The following is a 22,302-nucleotide window of genomic DNA, read 5'->3' as shown; positions in this document are numbered from 1 at the left end:
TTAAAAAAGTTAACTCTGATCTCTGCAGATTTTATGTTGAGTTTTTTTACCTTTAGCTCCCGAAGTCTCAGGTGACGTAGGAAAAGAAGGGACAAGTAAGCTCCTCTCCTCACCACATGCTCCCGGTGGGCAGTCGTGCCCTCTTCTAATCCTAGCAGCTGCGAGCTGCCCATATAACTATACCTTTTTTCCAGACAGAAAAAAAGTAATTACATTTTTGCTACTCAAGGAGATTTCTAAACCTTTCTAAAGTAGGCAGTTTTGTTATGTCTATTGTCTAAGAGAAGGCTGCTGCTGCCTACGGGACTGACTATCATGGAAACCTGTGGTATGGAATAATGGAAAAGGATGGCACTACTGCTTCTGTCAGAGATACGGTAGGTTGAAATCAATTATTCTTCCTTCTTTCAGTTTTTTTTTTTAAATATATACAGACATATATATACACATAAACAATTTTTTACCCTCTTTCATTCTTCTTTCCGAAGGATGCTGCAGGCTTACTGGAGCTGATATTTCCTACATCCTCCCCAATGTGAGCCACAGCTGTGTTATTATCCTCAGTAGTTAGTTCCTAGTTCCAACACACATAGTTAAAAATTAGTGTGGCACGTATGCATATGATTCTTATTTGCTTTATGTATGGGCTTTGTCATAACAAAAGGAAAAGAAAAGAAAAGGAAGTTCCATACTGGATGAAATTCATAATCCAGCAAGCAGTGAAATTATTGTGGCATATAACTCTGCAATATTTGATTGCTTTCTAGTCCTTAATGTTTTATCCTTATAAAGACCCCGAGCTGTATGAAAGAGCTATAGCTGTTCCAAAGACAAGACAAGGCAAGGGTCAGATCAAGGAAATTTTCCAAAGAAATTCAGAAAACCTGGTTCATCAAAACCTCAACCCAGTTATGGCTAGTGACATGTCTGACCTCCTAGTCCATCCTTTTTCCTCCTGCTATAAAAGAAAAACTGATTTTTGGGCTCCTGCAGATCATAGGCTCAGCATGGGGCAAAATCATAGTGTGGCAATAAAGTAGTAACATCAGACTCGGCTGTAGAAAAGTTTTACTATGATGTACACCCCAACACAAGCATACATTAAATGCTCTAGCTAACATTCTGTAAAATTAAATTCAGTAGTTGCATTTTTTTCTCACTCCTTTCCAGCACACTCAACAATGTGGTACACAGAGCAGCAGAAGAGCAGCAAGCAGGAAAATAGCTATTGCCTTGTTATCAGCTCCATAAAGGCTTTCTTGCATGCATCACATCAGTGAAATTAAACTGGCATTAGTACCAGTGTAAATGAGAGTATCACTATGAGTCACACAGTATTTATTAATTGTGGAACATTATGGACAGTGATTTACTAGGCGCTATCCAATTAATTTCTCAAACAATCTAGTATATAAGCAAAATTTGTCCTCTTAACCCACTTGTCTACCCCAATTTATTTTACCACTTCATTTGAACTTGGATGGCATAAGTTGGAATTCTTTTCAGTGTGTTAAGGGGTTTACAGCATTGATTTTGGCATTGGTTTTTTTTATGATTAGAGAAAATTCTATCAATGTATCTTCACAAATTGGTGCTTGTCAAATTTATCCTGCTTAGCGTGAGACATCCTAACAAAGTTACTCATTGAAGTGACACAGATAAACTCAGGACTATGTTGGCTGTTCTATAAATTTGCAAGTTGACATGAGTATATTGTCTCCAAAAATTCCTTCAAGCCATACAAATACTGATGTCAAACTGTCAAACAATGAATTGTTTACATAATCCTTGCAATGATAGATTATCTGTTAACTGATATCTCTGTCCTTACTAAGCATGATCATCCTCACTCACCCTGTCTTCATTGACTCCAAAGGTCTAATTTCTTAAACTTTAGAAAAACTAGGTCCTACAATCTCTATAACTTAAAATAATGTGAGGTCAAATAGAACTGAAATATATTTTCCCCAATCAGCTGCATTAATTGTACATCTCTTAAATATCACAGTAAGTATATGGACTAAGCACATGATGAAGCATTCCCACTAAAAATTTCCACTTTAAAATGACAATGCTGTCTGAAAAATGCCAGTAAAATGATGAAAAAAAGGTAGCAGCTGAATTTTTGTTTTAAAAACACTGAGATGCGGACAGAGCTTTTTTTGTGTAAGGTCTAATTCTAGCTTTGCTACACCATCATGACTAGACTGTTTCAAAATTAGGTTTTTGATTAACCTAATGCTGCTGAGATCAGTCATGTCCCTTGCATTGTCCCCACATAGGTACCCTTTCCCAACCCAGTCGTGGACTTGACAGAGATTTACAGTGCAATCATGTTTTTCTTACTTTTTTTTTCATTAATCATCATGTAGCTTGCATGAGTCAATCCAATGTGTTGGGTTTTTTTTTTTTCCTGAAGTTTTCATTAAGTAATGAAATATTTCCTGGTCAGCATCAGCCTGAGGTAGGAAGAACTGTATGTTTTTTTAACGTGGGAGATTTTCCTGACAGAAAAATGCAGATTTATTTTTGAACACAGAGTTGGTATCAGGCTTAAGGCTGGATAATCAGCTGGAAAGAGGGAACCGGGAGAGGATCCCTGTCTCTCTCCCCCTGTTCCATTTCCCCTGCTCCTTTATCACTTGCTTCCCCATTTGGTCCTGGCCAAGAGCAGGGGTGCAAGAACTTCTCATTAACATTGAGGCTGCATCCAGCCCCAGTAGCTGAGACCTTTCCTTCCTCTTTAAAAAAGAAGAGCAGAGTAAGGATATTGTTTAGTCCTTTCTTAACTTGCCACCAGGGCCCACTGGTGCGGGCATGCGGGCACGGGTAGAGTGAGCCAAATGAAGCACAGGAACTTCTGGGATGCAACAGTTCTGTGTGTAATGCTTTGATACTTGTCAAAGCAGCAGCTGTGAACAACTTCTGAGTCAGAAGGACAACAAAGAATTAGGGAATCAAAGTCCATCTTCATCAAAGGGACACCTTCAAATTCAGAGGATTAGTCACAGAGCTTGCCACGGCAGGCATGGCACAGTTATTACAAATTCCCCAGATACCAGCAAGGTAGGTCCTACTTCTCATTCACTACCCTGCCAGCTAGGCCGTTTCTGTTTTTTTTTTTCTCCTTTTCAAAACTTGAAGATCTCTCACAGCTTCTGCTCTCACATCTTCTGAACCTCCGTGAGGCCATGCCCACAAATGCCGCTTCCTCCCCGAGAGGAGGAACTTGCTATCACACCTGCCCCTGCACAAAGCAGCCATCTACTGTCAGGTCAGGTCCATAGGTGCTCGGCTGCTGGACAGCCTCCAGCAACCAAGACATGCCACCATCCTTCTTTCCCTCTCTTCCATACACACATGCTAACCCATTCCCTAATCCCACACTCTCCAGTAAATACTAGAGCAGACTTCTATTTCTTGCAGCCAAATTCACACCCCAGCTCTTCTACAGGCACGTACGCATGTTATTTTTAGGTAGGTGCAACCTCGTGCTTCTTTTGCTATGACTGGACTGGTGGCTGCACAGCAACTAGTGAGCCCCAAGGAAGAGAAGACATCATGTATGCAGCTTGGGCATGCAACCGTACGTTGCAGCTGGGCAGGTCTCCTGCTTAGCAGCAGTAACAGCAGACTGAGTTTTGAAAAAGAGGAACATTGGTATCCAAACAGAAATCTGTTAGAGAAGTCCTCTATCAGAGCTGAAAAATGTCTGCTAGACATGTTAATTGACCATTATTCATCATTTCCCCTTCTAAGTACCTGGTGGAACTCATAGATCTTCTTCCAGATGTGATCGTAGCTCTGCTGTCCTGAGGCATGAGCAGAAGCAGCAGAACTTGACCGCGCATGATGTGTTTCAAACACCACTGCTGCATGATCCTGGAGACCCTCCATCACCCTCTCCATGTCTGAGACCTTGTTTCAAACCACACCAAATACAGACAAAAGATTCACAAGGCAAAATGAGTCAGCGTGACAGCCCCCATCCCACAGTGAGTCGGGGTCAGTTCAGAGCATCTAGTGAGAGAGCCTCTGCAGCACCACTCGTTAGTGCTCCTCCTTAATTTGGGAAAGTTGTCTGCTGCACCCTGTCCAAGGTGAAAATGCAGAAGCAGATTTGTCTGGCACAGCGTACGGAGGGAACGCACCAGATAAGGATGCAAAAGCACTTTTTTTCTAACTGAGATTTATGGAGGGGAAGGACTACTGTGTAATCCCTCTCTCCCTTACTGTTACCCCTGACCCTTTAGGAGGTGTACATGTTTCTTGATCAAAACCAAACATATCGTATTTGGTGACCAAGCCACTATGGAAAAAAACAAGGAGAATTATCTTTTTTTCATTGTCATTCAGTGAGCTGAAGAGCCATTTTAACTTTTGTTAGTGGTGATGACAGCTTTTGCTCAAGCTTTCCAGAAAAATTACATGCTGCGGCAAGATTTGAAAGAATGGTTTCTTTGTGAAATATCTGGCATGAGTAAAAGGTCTGAAAACAGGGATCATAAAAGAAAGCTTATTTCAGTCCTATTTTTTTTTAAAAAAAGACCATAAATGGCTAATCTTTCTAAAAGTATCATCAAAATCAAATCCATTCAATTATTTAAAATATTGTAAAGCCAACTTCAGCTGCAAAGTCTACATGTCCACTTTCTGATTTCTGCAATTTAAAAAGAGTTCTCTCTCAAATGCTTTGTGAGACCCATGAAAGTAAATAATGAATATTAAATAGGAACCAGGGAGACTAAATAAGTACAGAATACTGCCAAAAAAAACCCCAGGTTAAGCAAAATTAGTAGTAGTAAAAAAGAAATTTTTAAAAAACATATCTAATCTCGCAGTACTTTTTTTAATTGTCACTTATATCAGAAGTACAATTTGAAGAATATGGTCGTGCTTCAGCAATTATTGGCATCAGTAAAATTCTGTTGATATGAATTCTAGCAAAGCATTGACAGGAATTCTAAGGGGATTAAGATCAGGAGTTTTATAGGACTCATCTTTATCATCTGTTTTGAACAAAGATGCGAAAAGTCAGGACAAATGGAACCTTGCTTAACACAGTAGGAAAAAAATAATAATCATTAAAAAGGGAAGAGGACAGGGAGCAAGCAGCCTTTAATAAAAATGTAAATTAAATATCAAACTCTACTGAAATTATTTTTCCATTCATTTCCCAAGTATTTCCTTCATTCACTTTCCTACTGGTTGGGAGTCAACACCTTCTGATCGGTTACTGCTTCTCTACTGAACACCATTACTATCCGGTGTTCCACTGCCAAGCACCTTTGTTCCCTTAGAGTTAAATTTATTTTCAGGCTTGTTAGACACTGAAACACAAAATCAGAAGTCAAGCAGTGGGAAGAGGCTTGGGGAAGGTGAGCAGGGCAGGAAGCCAGGAGCCTCCACGTTCCCTTTCCAAAGCCAGGGGGTAGTTTGCTCCAGCACAGCCTTATCATCCTCATGCCTTCAGCCCAACAGAAGCTGCTCACTAAGGCTCCCTGTCGCCTGTTTCACTGAGGTCAGCTTCAGGTGTAGGCAAAGCAAGTAGCTGCCTAAAGATGATACAGGGGACTGATGGGATCCTAAGCAATCCTGAGACAGCTGGGCAGATGGGAAGACCTCTCCCTCTCCCTCTCCCTCTCCCTCTCTTCCTAGTGTCCCCCAAGGAAGGCAGCAACCCCCACAAGGGGCCCAGGTCAAGGTTTGCCCACAACTAGACAGTGGGGGTTCTTCAAGCCTGAGGACAGAGGTATCTGGATGGACTACAGCAGTGGTTCCTTGGGGAGAGAAGACCAAGGAACTTCTGGTGACATTTCAGGGCTGAAATAGCCTCACATGAGCTGGACACACAGCTTTAGGCTGCTCTGGTGTACCCAACACTGCCTGGGCACTAAAGGAAGAAAGACAGCTCACCAAGGACTTTCCACTTGGCAGGAATGTGATCGTTGATAGAACAGGGCACATAGGGGCACAACTCCTCCACAGCTTCAGAGAAGGGATTTCTTTTCTGGTTCCTGTGTAAAACTGGGAGCTGAACTACAAAGTGTCCTTATTGTTCTTAGTGCTTCAGGCTCAGCTGGAGGATGAGAGGCAGTAATCTCATCCTCTGACTGCCAGAGCAGTTTTGCTGGCTGAGATATTTATACAGATCCAGTCCTATAGGAGCAGTTCACCATCTTAATTGCTTAAGTTCTCCTCATCCTTGAGAAGCAGAGAACTACTGTTAGGCCAGTTTTACAGACGAGGATACCAGACCTGCTAAAATTTCACTGGAAAAATGTGACAAGACCCCAGTACACCTGACCAACCTGTCACACCCTGCAGTTCATCCAGGCATCTGCAGCAGGCGTGAATGAGCGAAGATAACTGGGCACAGGCAACTCAGCCCTGCAGGGTACAGTCAGTGAGTAAGATGTAATTAAGACAAATGAATACCACTCTTCACAGATGGCCACCATTTGCAAGACAATGATGTGAGGTGTTAGGGGCGCCTCAGGCCCATTGCGGACGCAAAGCAGGCCTGAGCTGTGAACGAACACTGCCATTTTTTCAGGGAGGCTGGAAAGCAGCCAGCCTAGACAGAGCTGTCCTGCAGCATATCCTCGAAATGGCCAAAACTGGCAATATATCACCAGAACCAAGAGAACCTGTGAAGCTAGAACCAAAATAGAGAGACACTGAGTAACCACTCCCCGGGGCACAGGCGGTCTGTACTTTGTGCCCTATCAAGTTTGAGACTTGTACCTCACTGTTGGAGTCTTTTGACTTATCTTTTGAGCACAGGTCTGAACCTTGGTCACATTAAAAGAAAGCTGTTCTGAGCAATCCCTTTGACACAAATTCCAGGGCTGATTTTGACCTGACTTATGTGAACTTCAGAGCTTTTGAATATTTATGCAAGTGTTCAAGCTGCCTTTTGAAATCACTGAACTGAGAAAGAGGCGGAAAAATATCTCTATAGCACCTTAGTAATGGGTCTTTAATGAATTTGGGTATAGACACATGATACATAAACCTGAAGCAACCTTTCTCCAGACATTTCAATTTCCCTGGCAGTGTTCAATAAATAAATTACAATTCTTTTAAATTAAATCACATTAAGTTATATTACCTCTACAAATTTTGAATGAAGGTCCATCAGCTTATCCACTTTTTTCCATTGTTTCAGTTTTATCAAAAGCTTTTGCTGCCAGGGATCTACTTTAGGTTTAATCTGGTCAAGATAAAAGTAACCACAAAACTTATGAATGCTTTTGGTATAGGAGGCAATATTTAGTAAGAAGAGTGCAATACATTCACTTTTTATTTTCAACAGAAATATAGTAGTTTGATAAGGCCTGCATTATGAAAAAAATCATCACTCTATTTGTCAAAAAGAAAAACAAACCAACCATTTTGGACTTTAATTGCTGACATGTATCCTGGTACCTCCTGAAGACTGGTTAGGATAACACAACCGAAAAAGGAAAGTTCCTCATAATTACCTTTAAAAAAGGGATCCAGTTGGCTCTCTTTTTCAAAGCCCTGGCTGGATCTAGCATGCCCCAGTTCTCTGACCTAGAAACCTCTGCGTCATAAACTGGAAATGTTCTCATCGTCTGCTGTTTGCAGAAGACACTTCTGAATTTTTGGACAACCTAAAGCATAAAAGGAGATGGTACCATTATAAATTTCCCAAGCTGGATATTAAATCCTGTAGCAAAGTAATACTGCATATTATCAGCCCAGAAAAATAAATAAATGGACTATTAAAGTGACAAAGGAGATTCTGGTCCTATGTTTTCTTTCCTTTCCAGCAGACACAATGAAACTCCCTGCTGTTAACTCTGGAGCTTCCAAAAAGAAGACCAGGATTTTCAAAAGCACTTATTGTCTTTCAGTCAAAGTCAGTGGCAAATTTATTATCACTGGCTTCAGTAGGAACAGCATTAGCCTAGAACATGTACTTAGAAAATCCTGCTCAAAAACGAGTAAACCCCTTACAGCCCACAATGCAGGTAATTTACATCATTACCCAGTTGTGTAAACACGTCTGCCCGTGCTTATCTCGGATAGTCCAGTGAATTCAGCTGGACTAGTCAAATGTTAATTTGATGAGAGACTTACAGATCAGTTTATGCAACCCAACCTTTGTCCTTTTCAGCTGTACCACCTGTTCTCATACAAGGCGCGATTGGTAAGGCAAGCCATGTATTTAAAAGCGGTATGTTATTTCTGTTTAACAGTTACGCGTCTCCTTTGGACCTTGGACCCACGATGGAGATTTTCGGTTGGTTTTGCCTTTTGAGTGACAGAAAAGCCGAAACCAGCGTTTTTCTGCTGGTAACCCTGGAGCTGGGGGAGCTCGGCGGGGCCCTGGGCGATGGTGTGTCGCAGCCGACCTCTAGTGGAAGTACTACAGCTCGGGGAGACACCAAACAAGGGGAGGAAAACTCGAGAAAAACGGACAAAAAAATGCACGAGTGAGAGCTGGGAGAACAAAGGTACGGACTCGGGGCCATGATGCTGAAAATACAAACGTCAGCAATTGCTCTAGCCCAATGAGAGCGAACCGGGTTTTGCTGCTGCTTCCTGTCAAGAGCAAAAACACCCACAATCGTATTTTTCCGTGATGCAAAACACTGACTTATAATAAATGGAACTTCCTTCCATACTTTCAAAGACCTTTTTTAACTTTCTTTATTATTTTTTTTCCCCCCATTTTTTAATATTGAGAAGTACGCTTCAGTTACCAGGGAAAAGAGCTCCATCTCATCAGCTGAGTTCTTGAGGTCCTTAAGGTTGTAGCCAACACCAAAGTGAGAAAGCAGAAGCTGGAGCTGAGGTTTCAGCTCCTCAGTTTCAATGCTGTGCCGGGCCAAAGTGAACCCAGTGTCCTTGTGGCAGGATTCTGCAAAAAGCCATAATCAGACCAGCTGGAGAACTTCAACACAGAACGAGAAATATGTCAGAGAATGGAATGTGTTGGGAGGGGGGAACCTACATCTTATGGATTTTTTTTTTTATTTATTTTCATTTTTCTTTTAAGAAAGGGCCTTTCACCAGGCCCCAAAACAATAACAGCTATTGCAGGTCAGGGCACCTCCATGGTCCTTGGAGGAGTGCCTATCTTCCAGCATGGAAAAGATGCCAACTAACAAATCCTACTGCCTGAACAGAGTCCTGGCTCAGGGGTGTACAACATTCTTCTCACACACACACCTCCCAAATCTTCACATGCCACAAGAACTTCAAGTATGTTACTATTTCAGGGTTATCACTCCTCCGGTATCTGATTCTGGCATGATGCTGCTATTGCAAACTTCTGAAACAAGGGTGGACTGGGGATGGCTCAGTTTGGCCTGGTATCAGTGTTGAGCAAGATAGCACCCATTTTTAGAAGAACTGAAATGTTTTCTTCTTCTTCTTTACCTCATCTGAGGCTTGCTCAAGACTTTGAAGGATATCAGTATTCCTTCACCCTTGAGGAGCCAAAACTACTGTGTTCCTGTAAGTTTTATCATCTTTTCTTCCCTTTTTTCAGCTCTTTGACGGGTATATTTAACACTGGGGGTTGGTTGGTTGGGTTTTGTCTTAGGCCAAGCCATAACAAACAGCAGCACTTTTTCTGCTACTACTTTTCCAAAGATTTTTTAAAGTCCAAATATGTGTCAACTGATCCTCCTTTACGCAGTATTGGTGGGTACTGCTGATACACGCAACGATCCTAATAGGTAAGTTACAGGTTGCTAAAGTTCAGCAAAACTCTTGGGGTTTAGTGGAACTGCATATAATCTAATTTATTATCTCACTGTTTCAGCAATAAAGGGCCATCTGTGTTTCTATTCTACGCTTTACTTCAGCTTTGGTTTTAATGTCTTGTTTAATCATTCTGTTGTTTTATCTATGATCTAGACAGCAGATGAATGAAGCTTATGAGAGTAATATGATACTGTTGCTCAAATATTAGATAACTAGATACTGAAGATCAAAATGAGCTAGAGCACTTCTGAGTTGCTTTTTTATACCAATAAGGGTCTACTCCAAGGCAAAATGAATGGTTCAGGTGAACTCTATGACAGATTGGAGGTCTTGTGCCCTTCTCCATACATTATTAACCCACTGTATTGGAGATCATAGATCATCCCTCCCTCTCCTGTTCCGCTCATGTGAAAGAAACATGGCCTGCTCAAGGGGCTCCATTTGAGGAGAAGAGTTTAACCCTTCTCTCCCTGTTCCTTAACACTGCTAAGCACTGTACTCCTGGGGCAGTGCTGCCATATCTCCCTGCCATGGGACCCCCATGGGCCTAAGGAGTGAAAGAGGGTGCCACCAGCACAGCCAATTAGACAAGTCAGCACTTAGTTAGACTACAAACCAAGGGCCAAAGGCTCCTCATCTATCCCAGGTAAATCTGCACTTTCCTTAGCACTGTTCTCAATCAGTTGCCACTGGTTGGGCAGTGCCACTCCAGGCCAGGACTGTACCCTGCTCCCCCGTGCAGACTCACAGGTACATCCCTTGTGGTAGAGGTCTTCAGTGGACAAAGAGACGGGGAGCACAAGTCACAGCCCCTTCTCATTCCTCCACCCTGGCCAGACTATTTCCCAACTGCAAAGAAGAGTCTTACACCCTGCTTTGTCCCCAGGAGAGAGGGGCTGTGCTTTTCCAGAGACAATCCTGTGAGCTCCTGCAGTTCCACACCATTCCCACTCTATCTGTAAAAGCATGGGTTAAATCACAGAGTTCAAACGCTCTTCAAGAGGAATGCTGCCTTGCTTGCTAAGTACCATTCACACAGGTAACTCTACATAAGCAACATCACTCCCTCCCTTCCTTCATGGGGAAAAAGAACCTGAAGATAACCACAAGATTTTTTTCTAGACATACTTCATTGTAAGTCTTAAAACAATAGCTCTCTTCTCTTAGTTTCTCCAGAAATAGGCCACCCACAGAATTATTTGAAATAATATTCTTACAGAAAGTTGGAAGGGTGAGTTTCAGGGTTTGGCATAATCAGGACAATATCCTGGATTCTCCACCGAGTTGATCCCACAAGTATCCTTCTGAACTGCCCGTTTCTGAAGCCCAGGGCACATTAAGGCCAGAGGACTGACTGATACAGATTCAGGGCTCCGCTCTCTGGAATTTGGACACCGGATTTCCAGGATTTCTGCTGACTTTAAAAGCCACGCTTCAAATTTCTCATGCATACAAACCAAGGATGGCAACATTTGCACTGTTGAGCTTTCTCAAAGAACATATACGTCAACAAATGCATTATCTGTAGGACCTGTGGTTTTAAAGGAAAGCTGATCATTTCTCACCATTTCTTCTTAAAACTCTTGAACAGGGAAACACATCAATATTAAAAATATCTGAATTCTTGTCAAAAGCACTTCTTAATTTGTCCCAGTTGTCTTGGACCGCATCAGGACATCTCTCATCAGCCACATTTATCCTGTGGGAAATAGGCAAATGCTGGAGAACCTGGAGATAAGAACATATCTGTTGTTATTCTCAGTCACTTAGAAAGCATACAAACTATTCAGTTGCCAATTTAGTAATAAAATACAACACAGAAAAAACAAGCCATAGTTATCCATTGTGTATAATTCCAGAAGTTTATTCACTGTCAGTGACTTGTAGCACTCATATAATAAAATAATTAAAGAAAGGAGATAAAACAAGGAAGTATTTGGATTTGTCTTCAAAAGGGGACACTTAAATAAACAAATACTCCCCAAGTCTAGACATTCACTGAGATGACTCGGCCCCTTGATGGCATCCTGCTCTATTAAAACATCATTACAGTAATAATACAGAAAAAAAGTCTGTCAGAGCTTTCTCTTTCTCATCCTGGGTCCTCTCAAATCCAAGCAGCCCAACACTATCTACGCTGCACCCAGGGAGCTCATTATTCCCCTTACCCAAATTCAGCTTTGTCATTGTAGTATTTCCTTTCCAGTAAAATCAGTCTGCTAAAAGAATTGAAAGTCATATGTACACACTCTAGGTCATTATCTACAAATCTCTGGATTTCTTTTACACTGAATTTGATCTTTCTCAGTTTACTTTCTCATCTAAGACTTGAATGCTTCAGAATCGTACCTCCCTGTTCAAAAAATGTTCATCTTACCTGGAGAAAACGGTGAATACCCTTCAGAGAGTGTAGGTGACACACTAACCACCGAGTGTAAATCATCAGATCTTCCTGTGTCACTACATTCACCGGATTTTTCTTTCCTGTCAGGAAACTCTCCCTTGCCACTGAAAGTCTCGTAGCCCTCTGAACTGCATCATTGTATTCCTCCATGATGTGACTAATTCGCTTCTGTTTATGTATATAAAAGAGACACTGTGATTTTTGCATTTCTGCATCTTTTTCTGCTATTAGCTAGAGGGCCATTGCATTTCCACTGCATAAGGAATCCTAGTTTGAGAATAATCTCAAAGGTTTATTTCCTTCCTAAATGCTTATGAATGGTATTTCCAACCCAATGAGGAAAAGGGAATTTCAGTCCAAATACTAAATCTCTCTGAGCAGCTAATACTGACCATAAACAGATAGCTGAGAGTGAATGACCAGAGACAAATCCCAGAGACAAATTACCCTGAAGGTTAATAGCTTTTTATTTGGGTGGAAAAAAAAGCCATTGCTAACACTTTGTTTTTCATGAACAGCTACCGTGCTAGGTATGTATGTGCTGGGTTTTGGTTCCTACCTGATAGAGAGGATAAAGCTGTTCAATAACACTGCTGTGTGTACAAAACCTCTTCCATCTAAGCATGTGCAAATATTTACTCTGGACTAGCTGAGTAATTCTGTCTGTAAAAAACTTGAATAAAATCAGAATTAACTAATAAATCACTCATTTGTAAACAACAACAGCCAAACATTATAGGAAACTTAAGCAGTGTACAGATCACCATTAGCATCAGAGAATAACTCCAAAACAACAACTAATCAGTCACCAGAGACCACTGTGCTGTTATATTTATCCATGAAGGATACTCCCACTAGGCTGTCCCGGTAGAAGTATTACAGTGGGAATGAAAAAAAGCAGTTAATACCAGGAAAATGACAGAATTCAGTCTGCTGGACCTAGAAATTTGAACTCCACTTTAAAACTTAAAATAAAAATAAGCCACAACACAGATGTACTGGAACAGCACAAAAGCACCAGGGAATTGGCAGAACCTTGTCCCAGCCCATCCGACCTGGCTGAGGTTCCTGTCCTTCAAAGAAAGAGAAGAGGAAATTTTCACATCGTACTAAGAATCTGCAAGCACTACCATTTGCGTGCCCGTTTTCAGGAAGGAGTTTTTCTTTTCAAATGTGCACAGTGCAACCTTCTGGGCCAGAGAAGAGCTCCTGGCTTTTCGCAGCAAGCGGCAGCCCTACCTGCTGCAGCAGCAGAGGCAAGTTTGCTGCTGTGTACTCCCTTCTCCAGCAGCTCTCTAACTCCCTCTGCATGACATCAGCCTGAATAACAAGAGGTTTGGCTTCGGCCACCTGCAAAGGGAGCATACGGTGAACAGATCTCTCTTTCAGGAGACATATATATATATATATATAAGTGGTCTATACAGAAAAATGTTTAGGCTTTGCATTTAATTGGAAGTTGTCACATAAACAAATGCTGCAGAGCCAGGTCCACATTATTATTCAAATAAAACAAAAGATTATGCTGTTTTACTAATGTCCAAGCAACACTACGACGCTTCCCATCCTGTCTTTACAGGCCCAGATTCCAGAAAACATATAACTTTCTCTGATTTTAATTTTCAGTTACTACATGGTAAAGAGCAAAGAAATTTTTCTTTAAGCCAGTGTATGTTATAGCTACCTACCTGTAAGCTTTTCTTTATTATTACCTCCCTTTCTTTCCTGAAATAAGATGCATCCTTTGGAATTGGAACAGAACTGCAGAAAGAAAAGATGCTTAACAAGATGTTACATGCAAACTGGTATAAACCAAACATTTGTCAAGCACAGCACGACCCAGATAACGAAGTTAACAGGAAGGAAGTTTAATGGTATGAAAACCCTATATTAAGGCAGCAGAATTTATTTCATTAGCAGACATTTTTTGGCAAACTGTTTTCCTCTGCCTCCATTTTTTAGTCAAAGCCCTTAAAAAGTCCATCTGGATTCTTGTCAGTTCTATGGGTACATATTTCACCCCACAACTATGCAGTGGAGCTCCTTGACAAGCATCCTTCACAATTTAGACCACTTCCTTCCTAATATGCCTAATACACAGAAAGAGGGGCTGAGAAAACCTCTGGAGGAGAACTGTTTTTTAATTCTCATGCATCCATATACTTACAGCAAGCATACATTACAAAATTTTTCTTTAACTGAATAAAATAAATGCATGCAAATGAAAAACATAGGTGAAAACTGGATGGTAAAAAAAAAAGGGCTCCTGAGTCTTGTCCAAAAGCAATACACAGGAAACTTTGCTGGAACCCTTTAGAGACCTAAAGAGGTAGGACAATGAGGGGTTTTGTAGTCATTTACCACATCCACTGCTCTAAGACAGGGAAAGGTAAATCTGTTCCCTAAAGGTGTTTGTCTGTCCTCTTCTTAAGGACCTCCAATCAAGGATGGTCAATAACCTCCTAGCCCAGCTATCAGTGTTTAATTAACACAGTCACTGGAAAGTTTGAATTTTAGCCCATTAGTTTCTGTCCTATTCATAGGCACAAAGAGAAGTTTATTCCTTTAATCTTTACAGCAATCTCTTATGTGTCTGAAGAATTAGAACCTAGAGAAAATGGAGTGGAGGTGTAAGTCCATCTCCTTTCCTTTTTGTCTCAAGCATCCTGTTCTTGACCTCTGTTTTCCTCCAGATATGCTCCAGGTGGTCTACAGCTTCCTTGAAGCATAATGCCAAACTCGGGTAGGTTGCCATAGCTTGCATCTCATCATCACTGAGGAAAGTAAGAGCAGCTATCTTATGTCTGACCATTCTGTTTATACATCCCAATGTTATGTCTGAAGCTCCTTCCCCCTCACTGTAAGAGGGAAATACTTGACACGCTAGAGAGATTTAAAGTTTTGTTTGCGATACACACATGAAATCAATTTAGTTTATGTTTCAACATTCTTTTCCATTTCAACTGTAATTCTGTGGTAGACACACAATGAAAAAGCTGCTATTGCTGGCTCCCATGTGTGTATTCGGGTCTCGAAATTGAACAGTATATAGACACATGACTTTTGTATCATGACCAAAAGAACACCAAAAGAGACACAATGCATTGCTATAATCTCATTCTCTCCCTTATTCCTCAGGAAATTCTCGTTACCTATATGCACTACTTGGTATTCCCTGGAGTATCCTGTTGTCTTCTATTTCTGCCTTCAGCTCTGCCAGCTGTGCTGCTAGTTCTTGTTCCAGCTGCTGGACCTTCTCAGTAGAAGAGATCTGGTATACTTCATCCATTTTGCTTACTTCAGTTTGGCAGACCAAAAGACAAAGTAGTCAAGAAGCAGCTCCTTTCTCAGGAGAAAATGTCTTGTGAACTTCGGACCTGGAGAGCTGTCCACATAAAAAACACAAATTCCCACTCCTATATAGACAATGCACAATGTGTAGCAACTTCATTAAAGAATTGTTTATTCAGCATCTCCTTTAACAGGAATTCTTTTCTTTTAATATCAGGAACAGAACTGGGTGAATGTGATTTTTCCCATTTTGATTGCCAGCCTGAGGAAAATTGGAGAAAAAGTGTTTTGGGCCAGAAATTTTCAAGTATCCTACTGCATCCCACTAACAAATGCTATCTCCTCCCTTCTTCACCCAGTTTCTTAAGAACACTTCAGAAATTTTAGGTAATTAAACATGATGTGCTGAAGAAAAGATTTTACGTAAGAACTGAAACTTTTTGCTTTCATTCTTTCGAAACAAAATATGCTGCCATTCAAAATCTATTTTCTCCCCATTTCTCTCACCTGAAACTATTACTTGAAGTTGACCAGAATACAAGGAATGAAAGAATTTGCAAGAAATGCCACTTTTTGACAAATGTACTGTCTGCAAATAATCCGCTAATACCAAAGTCACTCAGTTCTAATGGGAAATACTTGCTTTGTGAGAATTTCTAAAATAGCCGTGGTCTCTTCCCAACAACTGGGATTATTCTATCCATTTGTCAGTGATGAGCATTAGGAATGAGAAAGAAAAAAAAAAAGGAATTGTCTTTTTAAAGGAAGAAGCAAGTCATTGTGGAAAGATTTGGGGTTTATTTCTTGGGGGCAAAGGGGAAGAAGAGGAGAGCTCATTTGTAATCAATCACAGAGCAACTGTCTGTAGCATCTATTTCTCAATGCTTTGCAGAATATGTTTGGCCGCTCTGGGCACATAATTTCTAATTTTTTCTTTCATGAAGGACCACTGAAAGATAACAGTTGTTGGTCCAGTCACAGGTCTGACTTGACAAACACAGAAGATGGTAAAGAAGCTGAATACAGCAGTGTAGGATGTACCTTTCAGGAGCTCTTCTTGGTTGATAGTATCCCAAGGTCTTGGGCAAATCCTCGTCTCTTGTTATGGGATTGGCCTCGCTTATAATAGGAACTACAAACTAAGCAACCATAGGAAGGAATTGGAGAATTCAGATTTCTGCAGCTGAATTTCACAGCTGAGAGAAAAGGAAATTCAAGTAAAAAGGAATAAAAGAAACACCAGGGGACAGGATGACTAAAATGAGGAAGGAAGTGCAACCTAAAAAATCAGACTAAAAGATTTCACCAAACCCAGCCAGGGGTCTGGGTCAAATCAATGAGAAGCAGCCAGTACATTCATACACTACAAACAGATGCCTAGGTTAGAGCTTGAACTAGTGATGCCAGACGTGAAAGTTGACACCATAAACATAATATAAACAAGGTAGAATAGCAACCGCACCTTGGCAGCAGGATATGAGGTGCTTTGGAAAGACTGAAATTATCCCATCCCCTTTACCTATGGTAAAGGGGATTGGATAGTCTGGTGTTTTAATGGAGTGACATTTATGAGTGGCTAGCACAGGTAAAAGCTCAAAGGCAATCTATTTACATTAGATTCACTTTGGGGAATGAAGATAAAGATTTTTACTAGATTAGTACTAAAAAACCTAAACCTGCCATGCTCTACAAATGTCTTCAATTACTCACTGAACCTAGATGGTACTTCAGACAGTTTTGGTACATGGTGAGAACATTAGAAAAGCAATCATAATCTGGGTTAGAATGGAAGGATAAGAACAGACGTGTATGTAAAGTGTTACAGTCCAAAAGGGCCAATTTAGAGAAACTAATAAAAGTAATTAGAAAACTCATGCAACTAATACCTCAAGGATTTTAACACTGGAGAAGCTGGAGAATCTTAAAAGCAATGGTAAACAGCTAACTGGAACTTGCCCACAAAATAAAAGCAGGGAGAATACTTTGGAAGTAAGGATGGTGGAGGCCACCAAAAAGTCATCAAGAGTAGGCACAGAACCAAAACAGGGGAAAAAAAAAAAATAAAAATCAGAGGGCTGGGAAGCCTAGAACTGAAGCAAGAAATACCAGCTACATTAAAAATTGCTAAGGAAAATAAATAGTAGGCAGTTCTTCAGCTATATAAGTAAGAAGGAACCAAGAGAAAAGAAAAGATGTCACTACGCAGGCAGCAGAGTTCAGATAAAACCAATTCAGATATGGCTGTAAAACTAATGGGAATTATTTAGCTCAGCTTTTTGAGAACATGGAAGTAAAGTTAGGGTAGCAGAGTGATGCAGTGGGAATATGAATTACCATTTCAGGGTATAAAGCAAAACTGTTGGCAAAATAGTAGAGCTGCTCATAAATAAACTCAAGTTGCAAAAAGAAGTCATCTTAAGTACCAGCAAAATAAAATCTTATAGTAGACCGTCTTCCTGAACCACAGAGCACTGAGCCCCCCATTTCCTAGTTTCGGATCAGTGAGGCTACTAATCATGGGGAAGTTACGGTAAGCGTGTTCTCAGGACAGGCACCCACATTCGGGCCAATGCACAAGAGGCTGACACGAAAACGAGAGAAAAAATGGTTGCATGTAGGGCAATGCACAGAATTGCCAGGCTGTCAGCAGCCCAGGACTTACCCAGTGCTTTTGAAGATTTTGAAGAGCTAACCCAGGAGCTCCAGAAACCTGAGGAAAGAACTCCACATTTCATCAGAATTTATCTGGTGAAACTCTTTGTACAGTATAGATATCTTCATTTAAGCTCACCGATCACCCCAGACTCCCTTTGTAGTCAGTAGAGAGAACCAGGAATTTGGTATAAGATTAATCTGACCTGTTTTAGCTGTTACCTTAGGGTAACACTTTCAGAAAGACTTGCTTCTCTCCGCTGATGGAAGAGAGACTACGGGACCCACACAGGGAGCCCGTGGAGACCTTCAGGTAAGCACCAGAGCCGCAACCCAAGAGACTTGCAGAAGCTTCAACAGGCCCCAGCAGGGGATGCGGTAGAGGCAGCCTTGCCCACTTCAGTGCAGGCAAGCCGAGGAAAACAGAAAATCCTTCATCAGAAATAAGAACATAGGCTTTATTATCCTCACTTCCTTGTGTTTTTCTGCTATAAAAATCATCGTGTGTTTGTGCAGCATTCTTATTCTGGGAATGTCTTTTGGTCCACATAAACATCTGCACTTAGTTACATTAGCCAGCATCCAAATCCCAGCGAGATCCTGCCCTGATTATTTTGCTGGGAGTGTTTTTGCCAGCTTCTATTCCCAGAACACACTGGATTTATAGCTACGTCCAACCTCCAGCTTTGCTGGTTAGAAGATTGTAACACACATGCTCAAACTGAATGCCTTTTGTACTAGGGCAAAGTCTTTCCAGCAGGCTTAAGTAACAAGCCATTAATTTGTGCTAGCATATTTCATTAGCAGCAGGAAAGTGAGATATTGTTGGATACAATTCGATGGTCTGTATTTTTAATTATACTGTTTGACCTACATCTTTTGTCCAATTTCCTTAATGTCTAGCCATAAAATATGACCCTAGATTCAAATACTAACAAAACCTGTTGTGGCAATTTTGCGTAACTCAGCATAAAATAACCCAGATTTTGAGTAAATAAACCAATTAGTGTTTTTTGGGATCACTGCGTGGTTTTGCCTGCTGTCTTTTATAGCTAGATTCAAAACATTCATAAAAAAAATTACACAGTTTTGTCTGAGAAGACAAACAAAAACATGCAAGATATAAATCAAAACAAGGATCTGTAAAAGAGTAGAGCAAGCACTTATTCAGCCAAAACATATTGTTCTTGTGAAGAAGCCTGCTCTGACCACTGTGCTTTCCCCAAAAGTACGTTTACGGAATTCAAGGCCAGAAGTTTTTTTGGAGCGTAAGATGTGAAGCATTCAGATCCCAGCGAAACTCACTGCGATCTGCGTGCCCAGTTCTTGCCGAGCTGAACCTCGCCAGCATTTGTGCACAGGGCTAACTTCACCACTGCGGTTTCTGCAGAATTATTAATCACTGTATATTTATTTGAAGATTATGTGATTGACAACTGCCTCAAACTGTGAATATGCTAATCAATAAATACATAAGCTGATCTCCTACCCTACAGACTCCCCACCCCCCAGGATACAATCTGAGAACAAATTTTCTGTATTTCTTCAAGTGAGAAAACTTGTTTGGGATACACTTCCTTTGTATCTGGTTTGACTCCCTCAGCCCATGCTGAAGCGCATCTGCTTTGCTTTAGTGTGTGAAAACACATGCACTAGAGAAATGAAGGCTCCAGAAAATAAGCAGCACAAAAGAATGATTAAAATACAATGAAATTTTCTGAACTGAAATACAAGTGATATACCCCTGTCCACTAATGTAAGCTTGCATGTCACCTGTTCATATTTCCCCCCTCAAATCCCAACTCCATAATGTAAGCTCACATATTACCTGTTCATATTTTCCTCTCTCAAATCCCAGCTCCAGGCTGGAAGAGCAAAATAGCCTTTTCAGCTCCCCATCCCGCTCGGCAGCAGTCAGGGATGTGAAACACCCAGCTGCCGGGAGGACCGGGTTCGGCCATTTTCCCTTTCCCTCCAGCCACTCGCCCCACAGAAAGGCAAACACAGCAGTTTTATCCTGGGACTGGACAGCCCCTGTCAGCACACACAATCTGAAGACTGACTATTCAACTATTCAGCGCTTAAGCGCAGCCCCATCCAGTACCTGGTTGACCGACCGAAAGCTGCCGCCCTCCACCGCAGCCCCTTGTCCGAGAGAGGAGCTGGGGCCCTCCTTCTCCAGCTCCAGCACCAAAATGGCCCCCTCTCTCTGGGTTTCTATAGTCAACAAAAATACCAGGTCAAGGCACAAAGGGAGCAGGTGATTGATGTGCCGGCTCCCTGCCCGGACAGGCCCAGCTGTCCCTATAGCAACCCCAAGCTATAGGAGCTGCGATGGCGATGGCCTCACAACCCCCACTGCAAGAGTTCGGTGCTTCTTGCTCTCATTCCTGCCTCTGCCACCATGCAAAGCTGCATTAGGGGCAAATAGCTGGCAATTTTTATCTCTCAACCCAACATCTGATGGTTTTTGTCTAGGGCTGGACGTCCACATGAAATATAAAGCTTTAGGCTCCTTAGGGCTTGGTAAGGCCCTTCTCACTTGCTCTCTCACACACCGATACAGAGCTTCAGAGACTATTTAACTACCCCTAGGAATGGCAAAGGCTTATCTTGTGGCAGCAGAATACCTACAATCTGAAAATGTTCATAGCAGAAATGCTTATTTTTCTTTTGTCTCTGGTATCAGCCATTCCAGTGTCCAGAAATGCATAAACCTACCTCAGAAACGCTATCTATACCAGGAAAATAGCATGTTTAGAACTGTGTTTAAGTGTTTTTAAGCACACAATGTGCTTTTTTAAGCCACAGACAATCCATAAGTAAGAAGGACGTCTGTACAATTTAACAAAGTGGAGGAAACCCATCCCTGAATATCAGCTGAACAACCCGGTCTTCCACAGTCCCAATAAAGATGTTTAGGGGATATAAACTCTCCCCCTCAGCCCTGAAAGCTCACATACACAACTCCTGCAAAAGATTGTAACAGTCTATTCTAAATTTAAATTAATTGCTGGAAATTTTTCCCAAGCCTTTGTCTTGAAGGATGCCAGAGCAAAACTTACTGATCCAAAGACCCAACTTTCCATTAGGACCATACATCATTACTAGCCTTTATTCAAAACCCTTGACAACAGAGCATGCCTCCACTTTTTATTCTTACCAGCAAAGGGCCTTGAGAAAACCACTGCATTCTCTTCATGCCAGAGATCTGCAGCAGAACTTCACTGATACATCCCAAGGAAGCCATTTTTTTCTGACATATGCAAACACCCAGGAAAATCATTATCAGTCAGTAACCTCAAGATAATAACTTATTGCAACTAAATAACCAATGTAAATTCAAAGTCTGTTATGTCTTTTACCATATGTACATAGTGGGGTTTGGAAAAGAGCGTACTCACTATTAGCATAAAGACACATCTTGCATTTGCATGAGTACAGAAAACTGTCGTACACATGAAAACTGGACAGCTCTGGTAGCAGAGATCACAAATGCCACAACACGTACTGGTATGCAGTTCAAGATCTCCTCTGTAACAGCTCAATTATTTTATACTGTGGTAGAAGCAGGTTCTGTTGATGAGAAAACGAGCACCCAGGCTTTTGGTAGTGGCCCCTTCCCTGCACTTATCAGGAACGCCCTCATGTTGTCATGGCTTAACCAAGTCAAGGGTTGTGCTTCCAATCCCTAGCTGTCTATACTAAGACTGTCAATAAAATTATAGAGTAATAATATTAATAATAATGAAAATATATATAAATAAGAGAATACATCTTCTTCTGCCTCAGTTGCAATGATCTGAATCTTCAGTTATTAGAGAAAAGGAAAACCACTGATTTTATTTGAAAAGAAGCGCTAGCCCAAGTCATTCTGGAAAAGCAAGCTCTAAGTATCTCCTTGGCAGCGGGGAGAACAGGACACCAAAGATTGCATACTATTTTAAGCATAAAAAAGGTATAAAATTTTATTTGACAAGTTAACCAGTAAGCATTTCATTAATCCATTAGAACACTTTATTACAAGTCAGTGTAGTTGAATTATAGTTACCCTACATGAAAGTTAATTCTGAGGTGAACAAACTGACCTACTAGTCAGTAGGCAGTTTAGAATGTATATCTATATCTATGTTATATCTATTTTATTTTTAAAAAGTATTTTGTGAAGTTAAAAAATTACTAGCTGTCAAAAACTTCTGACACAGTAAACT

At 41.1% G+C, this 22,302-nt stretch overlaps 1 protein-coding gene across 1 annotated transcript in view; it reads right to left on the bottom strand.

Moving 5' to 3' along the window:
* The window catches only part of LOC104294285 (transmembrane protein FLJ37396), a 39,683-nt gene extending 24,246 nt beyond the window's left edge, over positions 1-15,437 (bottom strand). The window contains exons 1-12 of the mRNA XM_009893871.1: positions 15,301-15,437; positions 13,837-13,909; positions 13,388-13,498; positions 11,310-11,472; positions 8,736-8,893; positions 7,488-7,640; positions 7,115-7,216; positions 6,439-6,650; positions 4,234-4,309; positions 3,763-3,918; positions 465-574; positions 51-183 (exon numbers count right to left, since the gene is read on the bottom strand). Of these exons, the coding sequence (XP_009892173.1) occupies positions 51-183; positions 465-574; positions 3,763-3,918; positions 4,234-4,309; positions 6,439-6,650; positions 7,115-7,216; positions 7,488-7,640; positions 8,736-8,893; positions 11,310-11,472; positions 13,388-13,498; positions 13,837-13,909; positions 15,301-15,437 (1,584 nt within the window). The remainder of the gene's footprint in view (positions 1-50; positions 184-464; positions 575-3,762; positions 3,919-4,233; positions 4,310-6,438; positions 6,651-7,114; positions 7,217-7,487; positions 7,641-8,735; positions 8,894-11,309; positions 11,473-13,387; positions 13,499-13,836; positions 13,910-15,300) is intronic.
* Positions 15,438-22,302: the final 6,865 nt, after the last annotated feature.

This window comes from Charadrius vociferus, unplaced genomic scaffold, assembly GCF_000708025.1.
Source record: "Charadrius vociferus isolate BGI_N301 unplaced genomic scaffold, ASM70802v2 scaffold129, whole genome shotgun sequence".
In the NCBI taxonomy this organism is placed as follows: domain Eukaryota; kingdom Metazoa; phylum Chordata; class Aves; order Charadriiformes; family Charadriidae; genus Charadrius; species Charadrius vociferus.
This window is presented reverse-complemented; position numbering and strand designations above follow the sequence as displayed.